Source organism: Geospiza fortis, unplaced genomic scaffold (assembly GCF_000277835.1).
Source record: "Geospiza fortis unplaced genomic scaffold, GeoFor_1.0 scaffold428, whole genome shotgun sequence".
Classification (NCBI taxonomy): Eukaryota; Metazoa; Chordata; class Aves; order Passeriformes; family Thraupidae; genus Geospiza; species Geospiza fortis.
This window is the reverse complement of record NW_005054409.1, coordinates 1013583-1037884: the sequence shown is the minus strand read 5'-3', so window position 1 is coordinate 1037884 and position 24302 is coordinate 1013583. Positions and strand designations below refer to the sequence as shown.

General features: G+C 47.6%; 1 protein-coding gene across 1 annotated transcript in view; it reads left to right on the top strand.

The window, feature by feature from the left end:
* Positions 1-24302, top strand: part of FRMD4A (FERM domain containing 4A) — a 201447-nt gene that overhangs the window by 61535 nt on the left and 115610 nt on the right. Inside the window, 1 exon segment of the mRNA XM_031061326.1 lies at positions 9601-9666. Coding sequence (XP_030917186.1) covers positions 9601-9666 — 66 coding nt within the window.

Genomic DNA, 24302 nt, shown 5'->3' with positions numbered 1-24302 from the left:
AAAGGATTTCCCTCATAGATAATTTACATCATTTTCCCTTAGATCATGCTGTGTCCTTTGTGCCCAGCAAACAGAGTGAATACAGAGCTCTTCCAGGGGAAGCAGGACCCTTCCAAGGCATATCCTGGTTTTCTTGAAGCTATGCTCAAAAGTTGCTGAAGCACCTGTGCCAGGACCACTCTGCTTGTCCTTGTGCAAAGACACCAGACATCCTCCTTCCCTCTGGGCCTCCCATTTTAGCTCTGCTGCTGATATTTATTTCTTTGGGCTGCATTAGGGACTGGCAACCCAAATGATGGATCACAGCTCTCGTATGCAATGTGCAAACATGGGTTGATACTGCAGAACTTGCCTTAGAGGGATTATTATCCAGAAAATAAGTTCATCCTGGGGGAAATACAAAAAGAAAAGATCACCAAATAAAGATGTTCACAGAGTTTGGCTGAGCTGAGTTGGATCAGGAGAAGTTTATGCACAGGGCAAGTTATTTTGGGTGTTAACTGGGAAGTTGGCAGCAAGAGGGATTGTCTACCTGTTGTCTCATTACCAGAGGTATGAGGGGGACTAATTTTGCCATGTTTTTTTCTTGTGTTAATGGCAGTTTTTCAGTCTTTGGGCATTCCTTTGGCATGCAGAGGAATAGCATAGTCTGGATGAGCAGTCCCAAGGTCTGTAAGGTGGAATGAGGCTGTGGGCTGCCCTTGCCATTCCCCTTCCACTTCCCATAGGATGCAACCCTTTGGGTGTAGTGGTTTCATATGGATCCAGTGGTTTCACCAGACCTAAAGATGCCCTAAATGTGACCAGCTCATCATCTGCTCTGTAAGAAGTGATGGAATTCTGAGCAGGACTGTAGCTCTTCCTCTCTCACCAGGGCTTGGTGCTGGCTCCAGGCAGGAGCTGATATTCCAGGTCTGTGAGGCCGTGCAGGGAAGTCTGTTGGGAGAGGATGGAAGCTCCATCCCTGACTCATTCAAAACTCATCTTCCTGACAGTGCTGCCAGCAGGGAAGAGCCCCAGGCTGGTGGGAGGAGGAGCAGCTGGGCTGCCTCTTTTGCACTATCATTTATTATTTATTATTTATATCCTTACCCATTGGTGGGTGCAACCAGCTTGCTGCACATGCAGAAAGGCTGTAGGAGAAACATGGGCTTCCCAAGTAAAAGTGGAGGAGACAGCTACAAGATCCCAATTTGAGGCAAGGTTTTAACAGCTCTGGCATGTGCTTGACCTAAAAATGCTGTCCCCAAAGCAGGTGACCATGTTGAACCACCTGCACAAGTGAGCAGCTGAGTCAGGGTTTATCAAAACACACTTCTGCTGTGTGCAGAAGGTGTTTCAAATCTGTAAGGTTTAAGACATCTGTGACCAGTGAATACTCTAGACTAAAAATAATAAATAATACTGAAGACTGTGTAACCTCCCTGTGGTCAGCCCCAGCTCCAGAGCTCAGAGGATGCTCTGACCAACCATATCAGAACTGCCACACTCTCCACTCCTGCCTTGTAAATAGTGGGGGTAACTCTTGGAAGCTGGTATATTTTTATAGTGGCAAATTGTTTATTTCCTTGCCAAGAAAGGGAAGGGACAGAGTTACAGGGGCAGAGGAGTCAAACATAGTAAAAAGTCTGCGTTGGGAATGCCCTCTCCTCCTGCCTCAACATCACAGGGCAGGGAGGGTGCAAGAATTTCTGCTTCCCTTTGTATTTGAACAGATTTAGATCTGTATTATTTTCAAGAAAGAAAACAATACGTGACCCGAGCCAGCCCAGCCTCCGCTCTGGTGAGGAAGCCAGTCTGTCCAGGAAAGGACTCTCTTATCTCAGGATATAACTGCAATCAGGCCATTGGGGCTGGCCACGCTCAGAGCAGTAATTCAGACATCTGCTGGGTAATGCCCTGCTCGGTTTAAAACGTGGTGCTGAAATTAGATTTCATTCTGACTACATGCTCAAGCACCAAGTGTTTTGAGGTTAAGACGCGGCATTCCCGGCTTTAAAGTTCGCCTGAGAGTTATTGCTTGATGTTGTAAATGGACTTAAGGACCGTAGGAGACGGTTTTTCATTTCAGCCCTGATACAGTAAGCCACTTAAACACTTGCTTATGTCACACTGAAATAAAGGGGATTTATGGACACAGCTATGGGCTTTGCTGAATCAGAGCATTTTTGCTGAGTGTTGTTTAGGGGGAGCATGAAAAATAACCTGTGCAGATGTCCCTGGGTGATGCTAAGCCTGAGCAAGGCTGGAAAGCACTGTGTGGAGGAAGCAAGGAGCCTCTGGGCAGGCCAGGAATTCTTTTGTCAGCTCCTAAGACAAAACAGGGAAGTCACCAGGTCACTCAGCCTGCAGATTGCCTTAATTTTTGTCCCATCGCTCCGTGTCGGCACCCACACAATGGCTGGGTCACGCCATCCGCCCCAGCGGTGCTTCCGACAGGGTGACACCCCAGCTGACACTGTCCCACCTCCCTTCTCCAGGAGGACTCTTGCTTTCTAATTACTGAGGCTGTTCTCCCCTCTCCTGACAAATGAGCGTTGGCAGAAATCGTCCCATCACTTGATGCCACCCCTCTGAAACTCATCCCTGTGCAGATCCCCCATGCAGTGGGTAATGCCAAGCACCACTCCCTTCATGTGGGATAGAAGAGGACTTTAAGAGCTGTATCTGTAACCATGGTTTTGACAATTTTGCCTCTGTTCACTAATCCATTGGAAAGGACATTAATTTTTCAAGGAGTGGGATAAAGAAGCTCTCAGGGAAAGCCAAAGGCCTCGCACGCGATACGTTCCTCTGGTGCTGTCAAACCTGTGGGAGGTGCTGCACCATTGTCAGCTTCTGTTTTCTGGCCAGTCAGTCCAGCTGTGGACTGTGAGTGCATTTCACAGAGCCCCAAAGCATTTCCATAGCAGGGAAACCCACACTGCTGTAGAAGGTGAGGTCTGGTTATGCATCAGCCATTGGCTACTTCTCTTTGTATCGCCATCGTCCATTTCTACAGCATATTTCTGTGGCCTTTCTTCTCAACTTCAAAGCTCCATTTGCCCCCAAGTTCCCTCGAAATGGAATACTTAAAAGGTTGTTCCTGTTTATTTGAATATGCAACATCTTGGTTTTCTTACCAAAGCACTGCTAGAAGGTGACAAATGCCTGAGAATACAGTTGGGATACCCTTCCCAGGGGAAAAACAACTGCCTTACAGCTAACCTGCTCCAGAGTACCAAATAGACTTTCCCCCAGGGGAAAAACAACTGCCTTACAGCTGCTAACCTGCTCCAGAGTACTAAATAGCCTTTCCTATAAGAAATAATAGCATGAACAAATTTGAATGAAAAAGTGCCTAATGGGCACACACAAAAAGTGTCTAGTGGGTTCCTACTTCTTCATACGCAGTTTGTGGAAGTGTTCAAGGCCAGGTTGGATGGGGCTCTGAGCAACCTGATCTAGTGGGTGGCATTCCTACCTGTGGCACAAGGGTTAGAACTAGATGGTCTTTAAGGTCCCTTGCAACCCAAACCATTCTGGGATTCTGCCCTGCTTATTTCAGAAAGCTCAGCTCATGTTCTGAACTGTGTTTCTGACCTTGGCAGACAGGACAGGCTACATGGACCTCTGCTCACAAGCCAGGAGTAATGGGCCAAATTAAAATAATTTTTCTGCCTTAAAAAAAACAAAACAAACCAAACTACTATTCATCATTTATCTAGGAAAGACTTGTGGAAATAAATAGTGGAAATGAGGACTGTATTGAGAAATAACAGTTTCTCCTGACTGTCTCACATCCTCAGAGCTTCAAGCCACTGAGGCCCAGGTGCCTCAGATATTGCCCATTTTAGTGAAAAGGAAGAGCAGGGAAGTGAGTGTGAGGGCTTTGGGCTTGAACCAGAGGATGGCATGGGCAGTGCTGCAAACCATGGTGATGTGCTCACCAGTGCAGGGCAGTGGGCAAGTCCCACGGCTGGGACAGGTGAAACAGATTTGCAACAAGTTATCTTCCTCCTCTTCATTAGGTACCTTTTCCACTGAGTCACACCTAAAGGACCAGATTTAGACATTGGAACAGGCTTTCCAGGGAAGTGGAGTCACCACCCCTGGAAATGTTTGAAAAAGCAGTAGGTGTGTCACTTCACAATATGGTTTAGTGGGCATGATGGTGTTTGGTTGAAAGCTGGGCTTGGTATTCTTGGAAATCTTTCCAACCTTAATGATTCTGTGACTCTATGAATGCAAAAACAAGCAAACCCCAAGGGCAGAGCGCAGCCAGTGCTCCTCCTCCTCCTCATGCCCCCTCTCCCAGGTTCCCATCAAGAGCCAGCCCTGTGGCTCAGCTCTTTGCACACTCACAGCCATCCTCATCCCAGCCACCATCAGTGACATTTATTAGGTGCAGATGCAGACCAGCAACGGGGAGGATGCTCTGCAAACACATGGCATAAAAATAAAGATAGTCCATTCCTCCAGGGTCTTGAAGTGTGAGTGTAGGACAGAAGACAGCAGATGGACACAGGCACATGGAGAGGCAGTGCTGGTCAGTGCTACAGGCAGCTGCTTGCCAGACTGGCCCCAGTTCAGCAAAGTGAAGTGCTGCCACATGTGCAAAGCTGTGCAGACATCAAAAACACACTGCTTTTCCTCCCTCTCTCTCTCAACAAGCTTAGGAGTTGCCAGGATGAGAAGGCGGTAAGAAGTGGTCAAGTGGGAGCAGGATGTTTAATCTAAGAGTTTACTGTAATCAGTGGGCTGTCATCTCTCTCTATCTGCTTTCAGCAGCTCTGTCCAAACAGTGGACAGAGTGACACAGATTTTTGTGGATTCAGCACAGTAATTGCCTCCAATTATAATTTCTGATGTGATTCAAGAAAGAAAATGCTGTATTCTTCTTTATTCCTGCAGTCACCGGCTAATGAAACGTGCCACGGATATTTATAGAACTGACATTGTAAATAGCATTTGCATTTGGTGCCTTTGAGTTATTTAGTGTGACAGTGCTTTCACCAGGAGAGTTTTTTCATTCTGAAAGGGAAAGGTTCTCTTTGGAGCTGTTTCCTCCCATCACCTTGGCTGTTTGTGTTGGATGGAGCAGCTCTGTGGGCAGTTGTGATAATTCAGTGACAAAGTGTTGGATGTACAGGGATTAGCTGAGCGTTGTGGAGGTTTTGGGGCTGTGTCACAGACAGTTTACAGGATTCTCTGAGACAATGTCTGAGTTACAGTGAAGATGAATAGAGAGGAGGGCAATCATCAGAGCACTTCATGGCACAAAGCAAAATAACCGCCAGCCTGCCTTCCCTAGGAAACCCGTTGTGTAAATATTTGGGTAGAAGCCTCCAAAGGAGATTTAAAGTCTTGTGATAAAGGTAACTAAAACGTCCTTTCCTTGAGAAAAACAGCTACAATTCAGAAGATCCCGTGAGTAACCACAAGACAGATTTCCTTTCTGTAGCATCTCTGTGTTAGAGTAAACAAACATATATGTCAGGGCTTGCTGTTGCTGATGGACCTCAAAATGTTTTGCAAAGGTCAGGATCAGATTTTCTGTCCTCAGGGTGCAGAAGCCAAGGACCAGAGAAAGAATGCATGCCCTGTGTACAGTCAGCCCTCCTGCAGACTACTCCATCTCCTCAGCCACACAAACACATTGCTTCAGGTCTTCACGTGCCTTAAAAGCAGTATCTGTGTTTGGGTATTGAAGATATATTATCTTCACACACTCACAAATATAAATGACAGAGCTTTTTAAAAGCACTCATGCTCAGTTCTTCAGGCTCTTGGGGGGTCATGCTGCATGTGCAGGCACTAAAAGAAGTAGCAGATTTTCAGAATAAAAATGTGAGTTGCTGAGCTGTTTTGGGTGGGGAAAAAATGTGTTCTGCATTTTGGCGCAAATTTTCCATCTGAGCTCGTGTTAAGTGTGGTCCATGAGGTGCTCATGGCCCATATTCACACCCAGCCCATGCAGCTTGCTGCCATATGGGTGAACTGTTAGCACTCAGGAGTGTGTAACACACTCCCACCTCTTCACATGTCTTGAGAAGCTTTGGAAATCTGAGGGATTGCTGTGGATACAGCATCCTGGCAGAGCTGCAGCTGAGTGAGCAGCAGGGATAGCCATGGAACTCAGCTAGGAGCTGCCTCACCTCGCTCGAAATGTTTGTGTTCTCTCTGCTTTGAGCATCAAGGGCATCTCAGCTGTTAGGCTGAACTTGGCTTTTTAATTTCTGGAGTTAGGGAAGAGGGATCTTGACCTCCAGAAGGAAAGTGGGGACTGTGTTGGTACAGGAAATCTCACTGAGCTCACTGTGAAAACCAGGACTTGACCAGGACTGAACTCCCCTGTTTCCCTGCTATGTCAAGTTCCACTTCTGTCAGGAAGTCTGCTCAACCATTGTTTCTTGTCCCTTTGCTGGTATTTTGCTTTCTCAAGGTGAAGGAAAAGCGATGCCTTGGTGCTTCTTTTGTTCAAGTTCCTCTTAGCTTAGTTCTCCCCATCCTTCTCTGGGTAAGAGCCTTGGGAAAGGAGAACCTCAATTCAGTCCTGTGATCTCCCTCCCTCCATCCAAACTCTGGTACTCTCAGCTCATTTTGGTGACTCCTGCTCCCATCCATAGGGTTTTGGTGTTGATTTCCCTTCTCTGATTGCTCAGGGAAGCAGAAAGCATTCCCTGGCTGGTTTTGCAGGAGCCAGCCACAGCCCCATGCACGGCAGAGCAGCAGATAGTGCAGAGCAGCCAATTTGCAGTGTCAGAGGCAGCATCTTTTACCCAGACAGGCTGTGCTAAATCAGGGCCTTCTCGCTGTGCTTTGAAATGCTCCCGTTCCTTGCTCTGACGAACCAGCAGAGTTTGTATTGATCCAACAATGCAAAAAAGCACACCATGTGGGCTTCAGACACTTGGTGGAATAATAAAACAGAAAGGAGGGAGGGCTGGACCATCATATTTTAGCTTGTATCAAGTAGGAAGCCTGTCCCTACCTTCTTTTCTTTTCTCTTGGAAAGCACTGCTCGTTTCTAAGGCAAATGAAAAGCCCCGTGGCTGGAGGAAGGAAACGCTGCAGCAGATCTCCAACCTGTGGACCTGCTGAGCTTCAAGGGATGTTCATGAAAGGCCCTTCAATTAGTCAACCATCATGTGCTACATTTCAGAGCTTTGCTTTATTCAGATATTTATTCATGTTCCCAGCTGTTTGCATTTGGGATTTCTTTTAGCAGTGAAAGCACTAAGGGGTTATGAAATTCTGGGCTGGAAAAGCACAGAGAGCTAAAGAAGCTCCATAGTGCTTTGCTGAAACACTACAGCACAAAGTCAGACATGTCAGAAAATGTTCCCCCTTCCCCCTTTCACCTGCTTTTATTCATAGTTCAACTTTGTTACAGCCAATGGAGCACAACACATGAAAGCAGGACTGTGTTCCATCCCTGCCATCGCCATGATGAACTCACTGCTCTTGCCTTGGGTAAACTCATATTAAAGCTGCAATATCACTGCATATTCCCCATCTTGGAGATGCAGTGGGTATGTGACAGTAAGAGGATGAGGGAGATGTCAAAGCACAGCTCAGGCACTCAGAGTTTTATCTGCTGGGGAAGCCCAGTGAAGGAAGCTTGCAGTTCCCTCTGCCTGTGTGAACGTGACCCACACAACTCCTCCAAGCAGGAGAAACCATTGCAAAGCCCTTCTGTGAGCCTCTGGCATAGTTTTACAACTGAGCTGAAAGCTGTTTAATAGTGAAAAATCTCGCTCACCAAGTAATACACCTTAGGAGAAGCTATTTTTTGCATAACATTTCTTACTGGAGGAAATTCTCGTAAGACAATTTATTGCCATGGCGGTAACTGGTTGACATTTATGAGAAGCCTTGTTTTACAAGGCTTTCCTTTGGCTGCAATGCCAGGGCTCCAGTTGTGCTGATGGAAGAAGAGAAGGAAGGTGATGTTATTTGGCGTGCAGGATAGAGGCATGTTGATGTGAATAACAAAAAGGGGTGAATAACAAAAATTCTGCGTGAACCGCATGGGATTGTGCCTTCCAGAACTGTAAATTGTGGATGAGTTGAAGGGAAAAGCTCATTTTGACAGAAGTTTTCTCATAATAAAGTGTGCCTCTTCAATGGACAGCTTAAGGTTCAACAGAGTTGTTGGAATACTTGAATCTTTGTTTTGTGGAAGGGGCTGGGTAAGACTTGCTTCAGTCAGGTACCAGGAAAGGGAGAGATGGATGTGGGACAGAGCTGTCAAGAGGGAGGACAGAAGCACCCAAAAGAGGCTTATGGGCTCCTGTGCTGAGAGATAGCACAGGAGGCTGAAGGTGATGCTGCTGGAGATGGCTGAGGTTACAGATCCTGTGGCAATGGCCACACAATGCCTGGAATCTTGAATGGGCAAAGCTGATGGTGGAGCAAGCGCCCAGGATGCTGCTGCACTTTTGTCTGCAGCAGCCTGTGACCCCCTCCCACCAGGATCCTGTGGACTCTCTGCTCCCTTCTGGTGATACTTTAGGACTCACCATGGCAAGCAATATTATTAAACTGAGCTGGGGATCCATGCAAAGCACAGGAAGGTGCCTTGGCTGCAGCTGGTGGATCCCTGGGGGGCTAAGCTGAGCTGTGGGGCTGTGCTGGGTCTGTGCCAGTGTGGGTCCAGGTGTGCGTGAGCGTTGTAGGGCGAGCCCACCCTGGGGGGCTGCCTGTGTGCTGCCTAAGTCGTGCTGAGAAAGGGATTTCCAAGAGCCAAAGAGGCTTAAGGCTGCCCATATCCCATTAACAGATAGTGGGATTGTGCCTGTCTCTGAAGGGCTTTGTGGGACTGAGCTGGGATTCTGTAACTCTGCAAAGTGTAGTTGCTCCTCACTCACAGTGCTCTGTGCAGGAGAGGGCTTGATGCACTCTAGAGGAGTTCCCTCAGACCACAGCTCATTTATTTTCTTAGGACCCCAATCTGTGGACCTTGGAAATCTCATATAAGCCTTGTACACATAATAGTTTCAGTGATATTATTTGTTAACTGTTGTAATAAACTGCTGCTGTGGAAGCACCTTTGGACCAGTACATGATGTCAGAAGTGGATCCTGTGGTACATCCTAAATAGGATACTCCAAATAGAACAAGCCCATTTCAGGATTCAGGGCCAAACAAGCACCTGGTGCCACTCCAGGGAGCAGCATCAGCACAGCCCAGGGAGGCTCCACAGTCCCTGTGGCATGGCTGGATCGCTGCTGTTGAGGGACTTGGGGAACTTGCCTGGATGTCTCCTCTGCCAGCCAAGGCAGCTGCAGAGCTGGAGGCCTCCATAGGAAACATCAGGGCCCCTGTGCTGCAAACCTGCCCCCACTGGAACACCCTCCTCCTGGCAGCTGCATCCCAGTAGGCACCAGACACCACTCCATGACAGCTACCAGGGTGGCTTCTCTTTTTCTCCTTCCAGCCTTTTCTTTACCCTGGTGCCAAAAAAGAAGGGGGATTAATTTGAAAAGAAATAAGTAAACACAAACCAAAAGGACTGCACTGAATGAAAGGCTCCAAGTTGTGCTGGGGGAAGCCAGCAGCCACGTGCTCAGCTGTGACTCCAGACACCCTGACACACGTTCCTCTTCTCCCTTGCAGATGACAGAAGGTCGCAGATGCCAAGTGCACCTCCTTGATGACAGGAAGCTGGAGCTGCTTGTTCAGGTAGGAACTGCACATTTCATCATTTGATAGCTTGCTACAGCCATGGGTTTTCATCAGGGTGGGGAGAGTAAAGGATTTTCAGCTGGTTTTCTCAGCAGCTTCACGCTGGGATTGCCTGCAGAGCTCAGGGAAGCTGCAGTAGGGCTGCCTGGGAAGGATCTGCAAAGGCATATCTGTGGGAAGGACTAATTCAAGACATATTTTTACTTTATGCTGTGCCAAAACTGTCCAGTTCCTGTCAATGAGATAGAAAAGCACCTCTGGTCATTTTTGACGCTGTTATTAGATCTCATAACTATGTTTTTGAGGCACTGCTTAGCTATGAGAAATGCATTGCATCTGCTTAAAATACCTCCAGCTTCTCTGCTTGCCATCCTAAATTGCTGGGCTGCATATCAGAGGGGATTGTGCCCATGCTCCCACCTGCACTGGGAATGTGGTTGGCAGCAGAAGATGCTGTGGTGGTCATGCCACAGGCAGGGATTTCTTGTAGGTTCATGTGTCAAACAAAAATAAGTCTTAAAATAGGTCCACATTCCATCTGCCTTATTTTTTACTTTTGAAAAAATGAAGGAAGGCTGGAAACAATGAGAGTCTGGTGGTGGCTTTGTAAGGATTGGCTGGTGAAAGCTGTAGCATCCTACACTTTCCTGAGAATTTTGGCTCCTGTCTCAGAGATCCCCAATGGGTTAACAGCAAGAATTAGAAGAATGTCTTTCCTTTTACAAAGGCAGCCACAGGCAGCCAAAGCAGCAGGAAATGAAACTTCCCATAGCACCCAAATGCCCTGGCTACAGCTGATAAGATGGGAGGGGGGGCAGGATCCTGCCCAGCACCTGAATGGGGATGGCTGGAGGGGACTTGAATCACAGGAAGCACGTTCAGCCTCACGTTCTGGAAAGTTGCTTAAAAATACCATTACAAAACTGTTAATGGGTAATGTTTTTACAGTCATCTAGGAGGTGAAATCCCTCAGCTGCCCAGACACACAGTGTGTTCAGAGAGTGCCTGGATAACCATGAGTCAGGCCAGTGGTGGAAGGAGAACAGCTAAATCAGGATGACTAATTAAAACAAAACACCATACCAATGGTCTGTGCATGGGCTGCACCAGGTTCTCCGATGCTTTGCAGCTGGCTGGGGGGAAGTTTAGTCACCTTCATCACAAGGACACAGCACTTGGCTTCCTGTGTCATCTAAATGCCTTTCCTGATTTTTCTTAGTTCAATTAAAAATTGAAATGGACTATTGGAGAATAGCTCTGCTAAAGCACTGCTTGGTATATTAATAATCACAGCTTAAAATATACTGCAGGAAATCTATGAGAGCTGCCCTGGCCAACCTACTTATTTGGGGTTTGATCAATGACACTAAAAAACCACAGGAAGATGACAGCCAAGGAGGCTGGTGTGGGAAAACGTGTCCACTGCCAAGGGAGCAGAAATGGTGCCACGTGATATCATGTTTTTCTAAGTGTTTGATCACACCTTCAGTGGAATTCCTTGTAATCAATAGAGGAAGCAAATTGCTCTGTAAATCACACTAACTAGTTTGCAAGTGACCCATGGTTGAATTTTATTAGTACAACAAATCGTTTTGCTGTTTTCAAGTAATGTGTGAATGGGGGAAGGCGGGAGGGTGATGATGAAAAATTCATGCCCAGAAAAAGCAGTGACCTCTGTTGCACGCAGTACTCAGATCTCTGAGTTCCCCCATGCCCCCATTTGTACAGGAATATCCACTGAGGCATCTCAGATGCTTTTCTGGCTTAATGACAATGCTGTTAGGTAGCTTCTAGCCAGGGTGAAATCACTTTTGGGTGGAGCAGATGAAGAGGAAGGTGGATGTTTTGGACTTGAGGATGTCTCCAGTATTGATTCTCTTTGCAGATATGGGCACAGCACTTTGGTTTGGTGGCAAAGCCACCATCACTGGGTGGTCCTGGAGCTGCTCCACTCAGCAGAAGTGGGCTGAGGTTACCCAAAGAGATGAGCAGCTCTTTGTCCCAGTGGACTCAGCTCCCTCTGGGAGCAACATGCACTCTGCTAGGGGAAATCTCACCAGCTGACCCATATTGTTTGGATCTTATTGTGAGATTTCAGATAAAAATTGTTTTGTAAGTTCTGAGCACCGTTGTTTTTATTAGTGTTACCTTATCTTGTAGCTGAATTGAACTAGAAGCTGTAGATAAAGCGTTCATCCAAGCCCAAGCTTCTGGCTGTCACTTCAAAGTTGTATTTTTCTGTGGGTGTCTTGCCATGGGCTGGAACGGAGGGCTGGCTGGTTTGCTGGGTTTTATCATGAAAGAGGTTCCTCTATAGCTCTGTTGGGCCTCAAGATCTAGACCTGCATTGGCTTGAATTGCTCAGGAGTCAGTCTCTTAACTTCTGATGTGAAATTTCCTCCTTTACACCAACCTCAACCTGTCTTGGAAGCTTTTCCACTCCTATAAGAGTTTAGGAAAGAGCACTGGTAATCAGTAAATTTGATTTCTCTCCACAGGTGAGATTAAAATAACAGCCTAAACTGGATCTGGCTTTACATCACCTTTCAGGGCTTGTGTGTGTGATACCAGGTGCTCTGCCTGGAGGAGGGTTCAGGGATCCTGCTGCTGTATTTTCCTAGAATCACAGAATCACAGAAAGGTTTGGGTTGGAAGGGATCTTAAAGACCATCTAGCTTCACTCCCCTGCCATGGGCAGGGTCACCTTTCACTAGGACTTAGTAAAGAATTTCTTCCTAACACCTAATCTAAATCCCTCCCTTTTTTTAGTTTAAAACAGTGCCCCCTTTTCCCATCTCTATATGCCCATGAAAAAAGTAACTCTCCCTCTTTTTAATAATCCTCTTTTAAGTACTGGAGGGTTGCAGTGGGGTCTCCCTGGAGCCTTCTCTTTTCCAGGCTGAACAACCCCAGCTCCCTCCTCTTTTCTTCATGGGAGAGATGCTCCAGCCCTCTGCTCATCTTTGGGGTACTCCTCTTTGGTGTAGGAAAAAAGCAGCAGCAGAAGCTGGGTCTGATTGAAGGAGAGAGCTGGGTGCAGCTCCCTCAAAGGGATGCAGGAGGGCTCCTGGAGCATCTTAAAACAGCTTTGGCCAGTGACTCTGGGGGGATGAAATTATTTCCTATCCTGCCTGAAGTGCTGCTGGGCAAAACCAGATGCATCTGGGAACAATCAGGGTGTTTGCAAAAAGCAGTGTATTAAGCAAATGTACTCCCTTTCTGTCTGTGAATTAGCTGTGATCAGACATGGGGGTACATGAATTTGTCATTTGAAACATATCAATCGATGAGTAAATGAGGGCCAGGCTGCAGGAGGGCAGGGGGTGGAACTGGTGCTTCTGCTCACAGGAGTCAGCACTGGCTCAGTGTGACAGCTCTGCCGGGCCAGACTGAAATGTTTCAACACCACCAATTCCCTCCCAAAGCTACAAAACCCCCTCTGACAGGCCACACAGCTATTGCCAGTTGGACCCACCAGGCACATAGGTTTTATTTGCATTACTGTCCCCCAAAAGTGAGATTTTGGCTCAGAGGCAGCATTTATAACCCCCTCTGTGAATGTTGGCTTGCTTCTGTTGGCACATAATGCAAGGCTTGGGGTTACCATCATCAGGAAGGAGATCCTGGCTTTATTCAAACAAAGGGTCCTGACTGAAGTCTTGTCCTCCCAAGTCGAGCAGCTGCAGAGTGCTGCAGCAGCAGCTAAGGAAAAGCAGAAACAGAGGATTTGTGGATAAAAGAAAACCCTCCCCAATGTGTTTTGTCAGATTAATGCTGAAATTTAGAAGGGCTAATCATAAACAGAGACAGAGGAGGATCATATGGAAATCTCTTCCTGAGGGTCTGAAACTCAAAGGCTGTTTGACTTGGGATTTGGCAGAAGAGTTGCACTTGGTGTGTGTTTCATTTGATAAATGCCTGTTGAAGATCTGGGGTGTGTGGCAAGTTTATACAGCATGGTTTTTTGGACAGTTTTTTTTCTCTGAGCAGGAGCAGAGTGTAGCTCCTTGGATCTTAAAATCTGGGTGATTTTTCCTGTTTCTATTTGATGCATGTTTAGTTTCTAGCACAGTTCTTTTTTTTTTTTTTTAAGTGTTTGGCTTTATCCAGCTAATCTTTTTCAGTGAGCAAGTCCATTTTCATACTTCTGGAAAATGGATTTCCTCCATTCCCCACTCACAGCCTCCCTATCAGTTATATTATTTCCCAGTGACCATGTGCCATTTGCCTGCTGCACATGAAAGGTTTGTGTTGCTTTATTCAAAGACTTTTGCGTAATTGGCAATTCCTTCCTTTTCATGTGGGGTTTATAAACATGGCTTTTTTTTTTCTGGGATGGCTAAATCAGGCAGCCTGGCTTGATCCTGGCTCCTGCACTGGCTGTGCCTGTTATCTGACAGCAGCTCAGGCGACTGTCATCCAGAAGTGTTAAGCCTCCTAATTCTTTCTCTCTGGAGGAGCTGTTGCAGAAATGGAGCTCGTCTGAGGCTCGTAGCAGAGCTGTCTGTGGGGTCTGAAATCTCTGCAATTTGAGTGTAGGAAATAACTGGGCAATTTGTTCCTGACCTTCTTCCCAGGAAGCACTAAGCCAGGGAGAGACAGGGAGGTCAGCACAACCTGTAGGTATTTTGGTGATTAACCCACCTCTATCTCCATGTGGACACTTCTTGAGTAACTCTTCCTGCAGAATTTCTCTCTCCCAGCTGCCCTGCAGGTGCATGCAGAAGCACAGTGACACCTGTACATGCACAGCCAAAATTAACAGGATGCACTGAACATCCCTTTTTGCCTTGCTGGAAACCAGCTCTGCTCTGAGTGAGTGAGGAGTCTTTCAGGAGCCCAGGATTTGTTTGCAGTGTGCCTGCCTGGTGCAGCGTCTCATCCCCAGGAGCCTCCTCCAAGCCAGACTGGGAGACACTGGAGCTGTGAGCTGGCAGAGTGCCCTGTGGGCTGCCACATGGGTGGCTGTCACCATGTCACCAGCGGGGCCATCCCAGGGGCTCAGTTTGGAGCTCGGTTTTGGTGTCCCTCACTCCTCTGGGATCAGCCTCACTGGCACCAGCCTGAGGCTCACTGTCCTGGGGAAGCAATGGCACCTTTTGAGAGCAATAGCTCCATTAATTATGGCTGGAGAGAGAAATAAAAGAGTCTGCTCTCCCTCCCAAGAATCTGTTGGAGGTGGGGTGGGGGGTTTTTAGGTTTGTTTTTTTTTTTGCAGTATTTTCAGTACTTCTCACGATCAAGAAATTGCAATCCATGAGGCTTTTCTTAATTCCTCACTTCTGCATGCCAGTGAGCAGGGTGGTTACCTGGGCTGGTGGAAAAACTGCCAAGGTTCCCCTTTAGGTGATGCTGAGCTGGCACCTGCCTACATCAGGAGAAGTTGCCCAACTTTGGATACAGGTTTGACATTAGGACCAGCAGTATACCCCATCCTCAGTGTGGATAAGCAAGCCCCAGGATGGCCTCAGCCTCCCCAGGGAAGCCACAATAATTGCAGAAGAATGGGGTCCAGCCCTGCTCCACTGCCAGAACTGGGGATCCTTTTGGAAACATCAGCTCCAGGGCTGATGCAGAAATGCAGCCCTGACCATAAATGGAGATGTTTGGGTGCCAGTAGCTGTCCTTGCCATGCAGGAGAGGCAGCTCCAGTCCCTGCAGAGCACCAGGCTCTGCTCCAGAGGCATTTTGAACCATCCCTGTGGAAGGCAGTGGCAACCAGTGCTGGGCTGGGAGTGAGCATAGGGGTGAGCACTGCCCTCCCACCCCACTGCCCTCCCTACACCCTTGCAGCAGCTGCCCAGTGAATAAATTCTTGGAGTTGTCTATAGGACATGTCCTGCTGGGCATGGAGAGCTGGAATGGGCTCAGTGATGCCCTTGGTGAGTGCCTGAGGAGGGATCCCTGCATCCCCTCTTCCCACCCAGCCTCTCCATGCCCGCAGTGAAGCAGCTGAAAAATGTTCCTTCATACAAGGGCTCAGAAGTGACTTGATCACTGTCCTCTGAGTGGCTCTGAAGGTTATGGGGTGGTGTGTTGGTCCTTTCCAAAATAAAAAAAAGTTTTCTGTAGGGCAGAGAAACAACTGGAGACCAGGCTGACTTGAGTGGAGTTTTACACTAGGAGTCTGGCAGGATCCAGTCCTTCACAGTGAGAAAATTGAAAACATTGAACTTGAATCATAATTTAAAATTAGTTTGAGCTGAAGTGGGCTCAAATATGCCTTCTAGAAAGAAGACCTTATTTCCCAAATTGCAGTGTTAGGACTGTGGTTTCTTTCAGAAATAAATTATGATTTACTACAGCAAGAATGAGACTGTAGTCCAGCCCAGCAAGTATTTGCAAAATTGCAAATGGGATGTTTTAACATCTTTGGCATTAAAAATTATGGAAGTCCAAAGCTTTGGATCAACTCAGAAGGAACCTGCCAAGCAGTGTCTGAAGTGGGATTTGTATCACTGGGACAAAGCACAGAATTGCCCCATTGCCCCTTCACAGCCTGTGGCTCAGGGCAGATGAGGAGTGTGAAGCCACTCTCGTGACAGGAAAGATTTATCCTGGCCTTTGTTGTGTGCCTCCCAGGCTCCTGTTTGAAACTTCTGATCATTCTGAGCACAGCTGCAAACTGCAAATATATGGCTGGGCTTGGTCACCATGGGATGGGGAGAGATGGAGGAGAAATTGCTGTACCAAAAGGGAGGTGGGACCCCAGACCGGCAATCGTGTCTGTGCTCTCACTGAGCAACCAGTGAACCATGAGCTAAGAGCTCTTCTGCTGAAAAGTTCTCTGTTTACCAAAAAAAATACACATTTGGCATTGCTCCAAGGTGAATGTGGTGCTGGGAGCATTCCCAGCCAGCCCACCTCCTGCAGACACAGCTGCTGTACAATACCTAGATGTTGTCTTAGACCAGGTAAATGGATAAATGAAAAATGGACCAGGAGAGCCAGGTGTGCTACCAAATCCATCCTTCCAGCCTCCAAGGGGTGCCTCTGTTGAACTGCTCTGCAGAGCCTCTCTGATTCTCTCAAAAAGCATCCACCACTGCCATCCATGGCTTACAGAACTTCTGGTGTCAGACTGTAGGGTGTATCTTGGGGGTTCAGTGCTCAGCTGGAGAAGAGTGTTTGCTGGGAAATGGAAATAGAAGAGAACAGGGACAGAAAATAAAAAAAATTTATGTGCATAGCTGGGGAGTTCAGCTTAAGATAGAGGGATCTCAGGCAGGGTGAAGGTGGCAAAGCAGATAATCTCAAGGTTGCCCTTGATTATGAGGGCAGAACTGAAAAGATTTAGGACAGGAGGCAGAATTAGCATCTCAGAGGGAAATCCTGAGCCAGGCTCAGATTTAGGGGTGAAGAGCCTCTACTCTGTACCCTGGCTTGGCTCCATTAAGAACAAGAGTGGTGCTGGTCCAGGCTCAGCAGCTCCCAGGTGTGCTGCACGCTCCAGGCTCCCCAGAGCTCACCGTGGGTGAGAATGGACACAATCCCTGTGCTACAGACTGTACTCAAGGGATGGAGCTGCCAGAGGAGAGCATTCCAGCAAGGCAGGCTGTGCAGAGCAAGCTGGCAGGTCGTGCACATCAGTGAGGGTCACAGGGAGCAGGATTTGAAGAGGTCAAGTAGGGTGCACAGCTGCCGGCAGGGATCAAGAGCGAGCCCAAACAGGGAACATGGAGAGCCTCCAAGGGGATCTGCCATGCACCGAAGGTCAGTCTGGTCAAGCAGCTCTAGAGAAAGCAAAGCTGTGTCTGGGAAAAGCTGGACTGGAAATTAATGAAACCCAGCAGGGATGGTTCAGCCTGTCCTGATTTGTTCCTCAGCATAGGCAGGGGAGGAGCATCAGCAGAAGCTGGGACAGGTGGAGGCAGGGGGCAATAGCTGGTGGGAGCAAAGTGTCCCTGAGAATGTGCTGGGTTCTTTGTTGGTCCTTTCCAAAATTTGGGAGAAAGCCTCCAAAGGGGGCCCCTCCAGAAAGCAAACCCACACAGCCCCTCCCCTCAACCAGTTTGGGAAGGATTCCTTGGAGAGAAGTGGAAAGAACCTGTTTATTCAACAGGCACAGCACCCCCAGCACACACAATGAACAATACCAGATGACACCACTCTTTCACTGCTCTGAAAAAGATGACAAATTCAGAAAGTCTCTCTGGGGGTGGTCGCTCTGTTATCAGTCCCTCTGGTGCTGGGGCAGCTGCTGCAGCCACAAGGTGCAAACTCTCAGTGTTCCCAGGTCCCAGTCCAGAGCAGGTTTGAGTAGTTCCGAAAAAGGGAAAGGAAAAACAGTCCAGGAAAAATTTGGACTGTTTAGCTAAACTAGCTAATGAGCAGAAGCAAAAAGCAAGAGCAAAGCAGGAGCAAAGCAGAAGCAAGAGCGAGAGCAAAGTGAAAAGCCAAGCCAAAAGCAAAAGCAGCACCAGGTACTGCCCTGTGTGTCCCACCAGCCGTGGGGGAGCGGCTGATAACAAAACAAAACTTTCGCTCTTCAGAGCCAGTCTTGAAGGCACAGAATGTAATATCCAGCTTAAACAGAACAACAGCTGAGGATACAAGCATCATAACATCACCCTAGGACAGTCAGGAGTGACCTTGCTGAGAGCAGAGGTTCTTGTGTGTCCTGAGGAGGTTGGCTGGAGCCGGGGATGCTTTCCTGGTACAGCAGTGCTGCACATTCCCCTCATTCTGAGCTGCCTGGTGGCTTCTGAGCAGGGCTGAGAGCTGGTTTTACCCCATGTACTGAGAGCTGGTTTTACCCCATGTGCCCTTGGACCCTGTAACTGAGTCCTGCCTGTCTGCCACATGAGGAGCCTCAGGAGAAAGACTCCCACAGCAAAGGACTTACAGCCTCAGGAGAAAATGAACTGGGAATGGCAATCATTGCCCTCCACAGAGGGAAATGAGGGTGTGATTTCCAAAGGCCTGCGTAATCAATGCCCCTATTATCAGTCTTCCAGAATAAATTGCATTTAAGCTAATACAGGCTGGGGAGCTATCCATGAGCTGTCAGGAGAGAGATAAGCTGAAGACACATGTTTATTCATATTGCATATGCTGAGAGCTGAATGTTCTTTACAGCTGGCTAAATGGGGGCGAAGATATTCAGTATTTTTTGCAGTTCTTCTGCTAAAATTTGTCAAAAACCCTTAATTTTGAGCACACCTGGAACTTTTCAAAATTACAAGGGGGAGGGGGGGAAGGGGCTGATGAAAATCCCACTAAAACATCTGGTGAAGGAAGAAAGCTATTTCCTTTCCTGTGAGGTAACTCCTGAAGCTTTGCAGAGCATCAGCAATTTCATTTGTCCTGCTGACCTCCCACCACATACACCAATACAGGAATGGCATATCCAACATCTAATGGGTCCACTACAGAGAAAACATCTCACTCACAGTTACTTGGGAGAAACTCAAAAAATTCACTGTTGTTTCTGCCAGGCTCAGCTGCTCCATGGCTTCAGTGGAGCTTTTGTTCAGCCTGGACCAACCTGCCAGTGTCCAGCAGTGGCTGTGAAACATGCCATTGTATTCCAGGAGATGCTGCTCCAGCCATGGACCAGCCAGTGTCACCCAGCCTTGCTTCCCCCACCCAGGAGCAACCGCAAGATCTGCTCAGCTGTGAGGCACCAACAAGCTCAACAGTGGAAGTAAATTGGGTTTTGCAGCAGGACAATGAGGCTGAAATTCACAGAGCTCCTCCTACTCTCTGCTGCTGCTCCTTCATGGTGGAGTAGCCCTTGTGTTGGTGCCACATCCCACCCCTCACCTCCAGCTCTGGCTTGTCTGATGTGTTCCACAGCAGGCAGTGGTGAGATTCACCTCTTTTCACTTAAGGCACAAACAGTGTGGGTGTCTGTGCCTGAGCCACGCTTTTAGAGGTGGTAGAGGGAGGAGGGCACTTGGAGGGCACAGCTGAGCTCATCCTAAAAGGGATCATATGGAATGAGTCGTGCCCCTTTTTCTCCTCAACAGCAAAAACTCTCTGCAATCAGCTCTCTCATAGGTGTTCACACTGTGGGTGGTTGTATCAGTCCTGTTCTGCCTCCAGCTCCTCTTTTCATGTCCTCCTGGCTGGACAAGAAACCCAAGTAGTAAATTCAGGTGAGAAAGTGGTAAATGTGGCACAGGATAAAAGCTGCCTCCTGGAAGATAGTGGAAATAGAAAATTATTTTTTTACAGCATGGTCTGAGCAAGCAATTTTAAAAAATAATAACAGGTGTACTGGCGATTATTCCAGGAGATATTGAACCATCTAGAGGAGTGTAGCTCAGGAGAAATGATGAACGAGGCAGCACAGCAGATTTGCTTCCTGCAAAGGTAAAAAAGGTGCATTTCCAATTGGAGCTAGCATTTCAGGATGGAACATTTCCCCTTATTGCTGCCATCAAGCTTTGCAGTACAAATACTGGGTTGATAGTGGATAGATGAGCAGCTTGATTGTCTAAGCTGTGTTACTCAGCTTATAGAAAATTGTTTTCTATTCCCTTTCCTTTTCACCCTCAATGGATGCAACTTAGACAAAAGATCTCAACTTTCAACCAAAAGGCAATTCCTTCAGCATGACACAGTGAGAGCTTTGGTCACAAGTGAGGCTGCTGGGCTCAGGGGCATTGCACATAATGAGCAAAAAGGGTCTTAACTGTCTCACTGGGAAATTATTTCCTTTTCCTTTCCCTTGCTGCAGGTCACCCAGAAGCAGCAGCTGGCCATGGCTGCATGGTGTCAGGTGGGAACAGTTTGCCTGCAGCAATGGATCCAGGCCAGGTGCTTTAGAGCAGCTCAGGTGTGCTTACACAGACACAGGTTTGAGCATCACAGCTGGCAATGCCACTGAGCACAGCAAAGAGGCACCATGGTGCTACCAGCAAAGGCTGCTGGGGCTGGTTCAGCCCCACTGCCTGTGGCACAGGAGGGGCAGGAGACACCTGCAACCACACAGAGGGGGCAGGAGACTTGGGATGGGCAGCACAGGCATGCAAGGAGGCCATGCTGCCCTTCCTGAGGGACACCTGAGTGTTCCCCAGCCCTGATTACCCCACCTCTCTCTCTACAGTCCCAATCCATTCCCTCTGCTTTTGTCCAGGAGTGTGTTTTTTAGGACCATTCTCTCTGGAAATCATGCAAAATGCCTCAAGTGATAGAGCAAATGTCCAACCCCTAACCCTTGCTGTATTCCCAGTGTGTGGCTTGTTGGTCCTTTCTGTCTTTATTTTGGAGAAGTGCCTACTTATGGGGAAGCTCTGGGCTCTGTGAAGTCGAAATGGATTTGTCTCTCTCTTTGGTGGATTATTTCCCCCAGTTCCCCTCCTCCCCAGGGCTGCAGTAGCTGCTGACAGCAGCACAGCCTGGGCTGGGTGCCTGGAGGAGGAGTGAGGCAGTCACTGCAAGCACAGAAAGGCTGCCTGTGGCACTTGTGTCGGCCACAATACTGGATATCATCAGGAAAACCATCAGCTTTTCTAATTTTCAGGACAGAGGAGATGCCTCTTGGCTTATAATTGGGTCATGCTGTAAAAAAACCTGCACTGGCTCATCATAAGCAACAAGATGTACCCATTCTCCCCTTTCATTCCTGCCCTGACCTCTCCCAAAGAGGCAATCCTTTTGGATGAGAAGTTGTTCATACAGATAGGATATCTTTTACTTTCCCATCTCTCTGCACTCAGACATGGCTCATTACAATTGGGTTTGAACAAAAACTCTCCTGTTATTACCTTTGCTGGGAAACTGCCCATATTTGGGGAGGAAAAAGCACAATTCTAAATCTGCCTTGGGAGGAAGCTTCAGTCTCTTGTTCTGACTTTGAAGCTGTCTTGGTAGCAGGTGAAACAAGATGCTTGGAGGTAAAGGCAGCAAAACATGCCAGCTTTTATCTTTGGGAAAATTGGTTAATAGTATAGATTTTGGTTCAGTGACTTATCTGTGTCTTGGTGAGGAGTCTCCCCTCCTCTGTGCTGCCAGTGTTCAGCATCCCCTTTAGCAGAACAAGTGCCTCCTGTGCCCTCCTGTACAAGCAGGCAGCAGGCTCACACTGCAGCCTGGTCCTTGTCACATCTGCCTTTGGGAGCCACCATCCTCTTCGTCCCCTGGAGTAACACGGACTGAGTACCACAGGCATCCCCTCACCCTCCCACGGGCACAGGTACATTTTGGGCCACTGGGATCAAACTGCCAAGCTGCAGAGGTACCAGTGGCTCATTGCTGGGTGTATAACCCTGTGGTTACAGTGCAGGATGGAGGAATCAAGGGGGTTGGAGCAGTGCTGACTAAATGTGACCTGACGAGATTGTGAGCAGGCCAACAACTCCCAGCTCATCCTGGCCCTCCTGGTTTGGCAGCCCAGACAAGAGTTAGAGGCTTCAGCTTGTCAGAGTGGATCTTGTAATAGCTCTAAGTTATGCTTGTCTCCTGGAAAAGGAATGAACTAAAGAGATTTGCATCTGCCCTTTCTTTTTAAGAATAAACTAAACCACACCAGCCAAGCCATTTTCGCTTCATTTCCCCTCCTCACTTTGAAGCCAGGATAACCACTTAATGTGTAGAGTTGTTCTGACCCACATGGTGATGTGGATAAGGCCATTGCTCGTGTTTCCCCAGTCCCTCTGATGTTTGTTGGTTTGTTGTGTTATTGTTTGTTGTTTCTATCCCAGCATCCATGCATTAGCCCCACGCAGCAGCCAGACCATGGCATGGGATGTGCCTCTCAGCAGCTCAAAAGCAAAAGGGCTGTTTGGCTGTGGCATTGTCTTGTGGAATTTCCTGATTACCAGAAAAACTAGTTTTTGGATTAATTTTGTTTTGTCTTTGGAGGACATTTCAGCAGTAGATGCCTGATTAAAAAACCTTTCCACCTGGACTCTGCCTTTACTCCTTCTCCATCCTATCTCTAGTGAGCAGGGGATGAACAAGCCTATTTCATGATGTTCATTCTTCTAAACTTCATCTTCTCTTTTCATTTTTTATTGTCTGTTGAGCAACCAGAGAGTTTATATGTACTCATATGCTTTAAAGAGGAGGAAGCACCATCCATGCCCCTGAGCTGGTTCATCTCGTGGGTGCTGGATCCCATTTCTCACTGCTTCTCACTCTGCTGTTTCCCTCCACTCTTGTCTCAGGCAGATAAATAGGGAATGCAGACAGCAGCTGGGATAAGCCCCAGTAACTCCATTGTCTTTCCTCCCTGCACTCATGTCCCTTTCAAAGGCCTTTTGGTGCTCCTTCAGCAACCAGAGCTGCATCTGTGTGCTCCACCATGACTTTGGGTCCAGGCTTTGGGATAAGGGGTGAGATCTGTCCCTGGCAGCACATCATATATTCCTGAGAATGGGTACCCCAGAGCCAAATATTTCTAGAAAGAAGGATGGTGACTTTTATATGTATCTGGGAATTTGTCAAATGATTCAGCAAATGTCACTGAGCTACAGAGACACTGATGGTCAGGCACATTTGCTGTGATTCAGGGCTTGTCACAAGCATTTTGCACAGCTCTAGCTCTTGGGCTGTAGTGGCTGGTTCTAAAGCAGTCCATTCCCTGAAAAACACTATGGAGGCAGAGAGCATGAATTGTTATTTGTTTTCACTGTGTGGACAGTTGATCAGTGACAGATGTTTCTAATTGCATTAAGCAAGTGGAAATAATGAGAATTAGATAGCAGATTCTCCAGGAATTTACATTTAGATTGAGTTACAATTTGCTATTAAAGAAGCAAATTCAATGTAGATGCATTCGTTCCTCAGCAGAAATGGGAGACGATTATTTTTAATTATTATTTGATTACTTAAAAATGAGCTGTGTTACTGTACTTAAAAATATTTGACTCAAGGGGATGACTTAATATGTGCACTTTATGTGTCCCTTAAAAGATATGCAACGATGAAATTGTTCATCAACAAACATCTCCAGCTCCCCATTACAGTCACACTGAAAGGCAAATGAAAAGCAGAGGCTGCCAGAGCCCCATCTCTCAGTGCCCAATTTGGGCAGTGCTGGGCTGGTGGTGATGGGATCAGGCTCACCCAAAGCGTCTGCGTCGCTGACAAACTGAATTAAGTTGCGCTGATGGAAGACAAGCTGCATCCCCCTTTGGACACCACGCTCTGCTGGGCTTGGCAGGAATTCCAGGCTGATAATCCCTGTGCTGCTGTTGTGTGGAGCTGAGGGAGAGGCAGCAGGGCTGAGCAGAGGTGGGTGCTCAGGCTGGAGCAGGGCGGGGGACGGGCACGGCCTCGCACGCAGGGAGCAGCAGCATCTGCTGCCTCCAGATGACACAGATCTGACAGCTATCTCCCCCTCCATGCCAAGAGGAAATGAGCTGTGGTTCAAACCACTGGAGGTTTTCCTTTTGGGACTCTCTCTCACAGCTCTTTTTTAATTTTATTTTATCTCCTAGATTTCAAGTTCAGCTTCAGACACAGAAATGTGTGAGTCCCCTGTCAGCAGAGAAGGGATTTATGTGCAGTGCAGATTATTGTATGTCTCTGTTTAGCACAGAATCCAAGCTATAAGATTTTTTTAACCAACTAGCTGGCTCAGCTTTTAATTTTTTTTTTCCTTTTGCCTAATGAGAGCCTTATCCAGGACTCCTTGAAGTCAGAGTCTGTCTATCAGCTTCAGTAGGCTTTGGATCAGATTT